General features: G+C 44.1%; 2 protein-coding genes across 2 annotated transcripts in view; one reads left to right on the plus strand and one right to left on the minus strand.

Moving 5' to 3' along the window:
- Positions 1-3795, plus strand: part of T265_10927 (hypothetical protein) — a gene marked incomplete at both ends in the record, with an annotated part of 63623 nt that extends 59828 nt beyond the window's left edge. Inside the window, one exon of the mRNA XM_009177442.1 lies at positions 673-3795. Within this exon, the coding sequence (XP_009175706.1) occupies positions 673-986 (314 nt within the window). The remainder of the gene's footprint in view (positions 1-672) is intronic.
- T265_10928 (hypothetical protein) lies at positions 1573-3714 on the minus strand (the record flags this gene model as incomplete). The annotated part of the gene is made up of 1 exon (XM_009177444.1): positions 1573-3714. One exon carries the CDS (start codon positions 3712-3714, stop codon positions 1573-1575), a length of 2142 nt encoding a protein of 713 aa, XP_009175708.1.
- Positions 3796-6723: the final 2928 nt, after the last annotated feature.

Below are 6723 nucleotides of genomic sequence, written 5' to 3' on the forward strand. Positions count from 1 at the left end.
TGATTGATTGATTGATTGATTGATTGATTGATTGATTGATAGGTCTGTACCTGGAAATCAATGCTCCGATACTGTTCTCAGGTCATGGGACTTGCTTGATTACCCTATTTATCAGTATTGGTACTCTTCCACTTAGCCCATTAAACCGCAATCAACACCGCTTACCCGCTGCGTTCGCCTCAGTGCATTCGAGAAAATGTTCCACAAATTTGTTTCGAAACTAGGCGAACACCACAATCTGTCCACTGTTCTTGACACAACTTTGTAGCCAACGCTAAACGCTGCCCAACGAAAAGGATTGCCAGCTGTTTTCTACTATTTATTTGCCATTGTTCTTTTTTCGGTTCCGAAACTTTGAGCGTAGTTTTGATTATCGATTGTTCATTCTAAGCTATTCATTCTTCCGGTTCACCAACAAGAGTATTACCTTTTTTTGTTTGCACTGGCATCCGCATCATTTGAAATGACCCTTCAAAATTATCTTGATCCTCTTCGTACTCGTTATTAGTTCATTGGTTTGTTTCAAAGCAAGGTCTATTGTGGATAGTTTTCGTACCGCGCTGATACCATCTGATGACCCCAAGTCAATCTTCCATGCTTTGTGATATATTCTATGTCCCAGCACTTTATGCTCCTTTCAGCACTTGTCTGGTTTCCCATTCTTGTGTTTAGGTACCGTCAAGGAAACTATTCCTCTGGCCGACGCTGCACCACAAAACCTTCGAAACCGGGCACTCAGGAAGCTAACCCCACAAATTTCGAGCAAAACTACTCCTCCTCGACCTCCTGTTGCACTGCCCCTGAGTGACATTCCTGGCGCCTGTGCAGGCGAAACTGCTGGCACCGTATATGATAGCGTCGATCAGAAATTGTTGGATCCACACAGACCAGCCTATTCTAAACAGCGGAAACACTATAAGCCCCATAAAGATACTACCTTAAAACACTCATATAATACCCCCCAAGATCCACCGTCATCTAACTGAGTTAAAACGTTCTTTGCCTTGATGCAATGTGAAGCTTTCAACATAGGAGGTGGATCTTAGTTTTCCCATTACTCATGGTTTTTACGCCACAGGCAGCGGGATCAGATCACTACCAGGTACTACCCTCTGGTTTTCCGGTGCATTTCATGTTCCACTCGCACATCGCACCTGCAGATGATACTTTCTTCGCAGTCCCTTTTTGTACAGCTCATATCTCCGTACACCACTTTTCTTGAGATTATTCGCCGTGATGCCCGACCATCCACTGAATCCAGCTGACTGTTATCATATGTTTAGATGGTCGTTCGAAAAATGTTCGCATATTCCATGTATTCTGTTTTGTTTCCTGAGCTTGTTTCCTACTCCGCCCACCCCTTACTGAGATACGTTTATATTTGCATGGGAGGATGTATGTACGTCAGTTGCGTTGTACAAGTATTTTACAGTTGAATCATCTCGGTGTGGTGAGTTGCAGGGTACTGTAGTTCTGGCATATAAATTCACATTCCCCATGGTTTTTCCTTGACAACCATCTCTGTGAAACAGTAATATCAAAAGTTGAAAAACGAGAGCTTTACACAAGGGTTTAGTCTTTTCTAGTGCTTTCCTGTCCATAGACTGTTCCACAAGCTGTTACGCTGCTTTCCCTGATATCCAAGTGACCCGCTTTCTTGGATGGTCTTTTTTTCAGTGTTTGCTCATGGTGTTCTAAGGCTGACAGTTCAATATGATCTGTCCGCTGTTGTACCCTTCCATCGTCTCCTGAAAATATTGACTTGTTTTGCTGTCTTCGTAATTTTACTCCGGCTTTGATTTGTGGGAGCCTCACACTGTTCCTGTGATATGCTTTTTCTCGACAGTTTTCTGAGAATTTTGTGTATGCACATCGTGATGGCTTCAACGGGAGATATTTGTCTGCAAGTAATGTCCTTAAGCTTGACTTTAGTGCCCCCCATTCTGCTAAGGTTCCTGGTCCCAGCGAAGGGTTTTCGTTATGACAGAATTGCTTTACCTCTAGAAGCTTAGGTAACTTTTGTTTTGAAAGCATGGTAGTTTTGTTTGTTATTTGTTTCCACGATTCCCGCCGTATCAGGGCCAATTTTGAGTACATGTGTTGCGGGTCGGATACAATAAGCCATGGCAAATTGTTGTTCACTGTCCTCAGTTGCGAGAGTTCTTCCGATGCTATTTGAGAAAAAGCACCCTCATGCAGTGTCTTCCGGAGAACACATGGATACTTCGCTTCATTTGTCATTGGTATTACTGCCTCACCCTCTTCTAATTGAGTGAGCAATTGCAGTCGTGCCAAGGCTATTAAGTGTTGTAGATACCTTTCTTCCGTCGATCCAACTTCGTGATTGAAACTCAGTCCCTGTGCTAAAAGACCCCCGCGCCAATCTTCCCCCTCCAGGACGATTTTATCTAATGAGAAATTTAAATAGCTTGTTTTTTTCAGCGGTGCTTGTGGGGAAAAATTTCCTTGTTTACCTTGGACATGTCGTGAACCACGTTTCCATGACGCATGCTTTAAATCATTGCGTCTAAATTTCACTAATAAGTTCTTATATATATCTGTGTATTTCGGTTGGTCTGTTTCCAGCATATCTTCACTACCTTCTTGAGGCCAAGTCCACCTTTGGATGAGGTTCACTTCGACTGTATCCTGTGCGTAGTTATACACTTCACTAGCTGCTGACTGATACAGCTCAATGATTTGTGATGGATTTGATCCATCCTCCGGTACTAACACTGTCTGCCTTTTATTCGGAATACGTTTTTGTGTCACGTGGTGTATTCGTGAATTCCCTCCTTGATAACGAATTGTAAGGCGATCAAGTGCACCCTGTTTTAATAGCCGCCTGCTCAGTTTCGTACACTTTTTATGTAAAATACCCAGGCGCAATAACGTAGGCCCCGATAGTGGCATCGCCAGGAGCCTTATCATACCGGCTTTAGTGACTGAGCTCACCGAATTCGGAATCTGATACAATCGACGTGGTCGATTCGAGCGCCTACTCACGTCACACTCTACCTGGGTCTCCAACTCTAACCGTATTTGTCGGTGCATCTCCTTCAGGTATTCTTCTCTTCTTAACTGGTTATAAGACGATTCTGTTGTGAAGTGGGGATATGTATGTTCAAGCCGACATCCTGTGAATCGTCTCACCTGTGTCCTGTGGTTGGCTGGCCTGCAGGCTCTCGGAGAGATCCTCGAATCCACTCCTAGATCCAAATCATTTTCGCCTCTATTTAACGTTAAAATTCTCGTCCTCCCACAGGTATTCACTAGACCTGACGCTGTTAGGTTATATGTATGATTGGTACTGTTGTGTCTGTATGGTCTCCGATATATAGTCGGCAAATATACAGTTGCTATTGCATCTGGTGTAACACGTTTAACTTCCGTTTTCGCCTCGCCGGACTTGCCTGCTAAGTGACTTAAGACAATAAATTGTGACCGTCTTTGAACCTTTTTTGTCGAAGCGCCGTTCTGGCATTTTTCTAGGTACGATCCAAATAGATGAATAGGTCTAAAAGGGATACGCGCAGTGGTTGGTCGGCTATGTAGTGTTCCACTTTCTGGTGGGGAAGTTTCGAGTTCACTTGCATTTGAACCAAGCAGTTTCGTATGTTCAGGTTCAATGCACACTGTCTCTTCCAACTTTCCGCTCATTTCGTCGGCATCTTTTTGCGTGCGGAAGCCTTCTGGTGAGTTATTGGAATCCATCTTGTTCTTTTTCGCATATATCAACTTCAGGAAGCGCCCGAAAATTCCACAACCTTGCCATTCCATAGCTTTGAGTTTCTGTCTGCCTTGTGTACTGGGCCTTGTTAATTTAAATTGGTCATAAATCAATAAGATCTTCCTCTCGTAACAGGATGAGATTTACAGAGGGAGTTTCACATGCGAAGCACGTGTCGCTCTCCTGAAGCCGCCTCATTCAGGATCACATTCGTGATTCATTCCCAGCAATAAACAGTGCTCGTTTTCAACCCCAAATATAACTTGTACTTTTTTCTCTGAGTTTAACTTCGAAACCCCCCCCCCCGCTGTGATCAGTGTTTTTCAAATTGTCGTACCATTTAGTTCCAATGCATTTTGAGTCGAACTGATGCTAATTTGTACGGGATCGTAACATTTATCAAAGTCTGATTTTCTTATTCGGCTTTGCTCAGAACCACTTCGTCCAGTGGATCCTGTTTAAATGGATTTGTGCTGGTTAACGGCCCTAAAAAGTCTCCAGTGAACAGAACAAATTAATGATGTAAGCCAGATACAAAGTCACAAGGAGAAAAATCCAAGTAAATCTTCACTCAGTTCACAATAGGAGATTCCGTATTCCGTTGAAGCATCACACCACGAAGAAAGTTCTACCTTCTAGGTATTCCAAATCTCCGCTGATCGCAATATCAATCCACAGGTGTGAATAGATTAGTCCAGTGTTTGTAGCTAAAATTCTTGTTCACGTTTAGAATTAGCAGCAGCCAATTATAGCCAACCGGCAGTCACAACAACAGTCACTCAGCATAAGTCTCAAAGTCACGTTAGACCCAAGAAGCGGACGGTTGCGGTTGTATTTCAGTAAAACCAACTTTTGTACAGTGATGTGACTGATATCGATAAGGAGAAGGAAGCTGATACTGAGCATGAAAAGTAGCAGTTTACAAGTGCTACATATTGATTGGTTTTCAGTGGATCGCGTCTGACAACACGACAAGGTACTCTAAGTGGATGGTACGTAAATAGCTAGAACGTCGAAGTAGTTATTTTTATAATTTTTCATTCGGAAAATAGTGAACTTCAGACGTATTGGCTTAATGAAGTCAATGACTCACCTGTTCTGCTGCCCACTGGCCGGGGTGCTATTCTGATGATGGTATGACGAACTATTTTGGCACCACAGACTTATTATATGAGTCCCATTTAAGTCACAGGGGGTGGTTCGGCAGTTTCGGTATATACCAACACGTTTTTTTAACTCAGTTTATGTGCTGACCCCTGATTGCGACGTGAATCGTTGACGCACGCGCACAAGAAACGTTGAGTAAACTGCGTGCATCGAGGTCACCCTCGCTCACTTTGCGGAGATTGGGTGAACGACATTTCATACGAGAATAAAATGACTTTGATGGCACTTTGGAAGGTGCATCTGGGGCATCAGACAAACCTTGTCAACGTCAATCGGTTGGACATGTTCTGGTGAGCCAGTACAATAGGTCCTTGATGTTTCCTGTTTAGTGCAGCGAAATCTGCCAATAAAACATTTTGGATGGAACCTCGTTTACGGTTTCTTGGATGTCAGATATGGACCAAGCATCAAACTGACCCAAACTCCCAATGATACTGTTGTCGGACACCCACAGAAATGTCGGACAGACAGGTCAGCAAACTGCTGTACCGGCTTACTAACGTCGAGTGGATTGCAGTAGATAGATTGTCTCAATAAGAGCTACAATCCGTTCACATGCCTATTCCCGACTATCGAAAAGATAACACAGGCAGGCAATTGGGAAATAACAATGACAAGCTTGCAACGGAATTATTAACTTCTTCATTTGACCAACATTATCTGGCAGGAAGGGGGAGTTTCACCAGAGTTTAGATATGCCCTAATCTTGTCGGTGTACAGAGAATACTATGGGGATGTTAGTTTACTGAGGTGCACGGATAGGCTCAGGGAACAGGTGCTACTCAACTGCGTGACAGCTGAATTGATCGAAGCACATTACCGAAGAACAGCGTAAATTCCTCGTGGGTCGCAGCACGACAGCCTCAGGAAAAATTTCGAAAAGATCGCCAGCGACTCCATACTCTTCTGGGGGAGTTCAAGAAGTTCTTAGATTCCGTTGACTGAGAATTATTGTGGGCAGTTATTTCGCAATACGGATATTCGCCGAAATTCATCTCCACAGGACTGTGTTCCGCATTCTCATGTTGGCGGATTAGTACGTACCATGAGCACATACGCATGATAAACTTTAACATCTAGCTGAAGAGTTTGCGACTGCACCTGCGCAATCGGACCTGGATATCAATGTGAAGAAGACTTCCGTTCCTCACCAACCTGCGCCGGGTGAGCTCCCCAACGCTTCGCGCATCAGGGGTCGAACAGAGTTTGTGAACTACTGCACGAACTTCTGCTACTTCGGGAGCATATTGTCTACTGATTTCACCGTCAACCATAAGCTAAGATTCCGTTTTTTAGGGCTAGTGTAGTTTTTGGCTGAATATCGAGATCCTCCGACGGGGCGCTTTGATGGAACGGAGGCTATAGTTACCCAGTTTTTGCTACATGTTTGTCAAATGTACTGAAACAGGACTCCGGAGTAGCCTCTATAGTCATTTGAGTACAAAAGCGGGCCCCTGGTGATTGGTATATGGATACTCTGGTCCTCTTTCTATTTCACATACCTTTTCTTCGCCCTCTCCCCACCCCAAAAATAACTCTCCTCTTGTAGCCTCAACACTTAGGACTGATAACTCCGTTCGTTCTTCACCGGTTTTGCAAGCAAGATATGCGCGTCAGCCAGTGCCGACATCCTCAGGTATCTCGAAATCAGTCTTCAAGCCTCGACGCCCAGTCTACCTGGCTGCATTCAATATCCGCACTCTGAAGCGAGCATGTCAACAGGCTGCTCTTGCTTTCCCACTGGACTCTCTTGGCATTGATGTGTGCTGTGTATCGGAAACAAGAATTGGGGGTGTAAGCACATTGGTTGAGCTGATCGCCCAATC

This window comes from Opisthorchis viverrini (assembly GCF_000715545.1).
Source record: "Opisthorchis viverrini unplaced genomic scaffold opera_v5_429, whole genome shotgun sequence".
NCBI classification, from domain to species: domain Eukaryota; kingdom Metazoa; phylum Platyhelminthes; class Trematoda; order Opisthorchiida; family Opisthorchiidae; genus Opisthorchis; species Opisthorchis viverrini.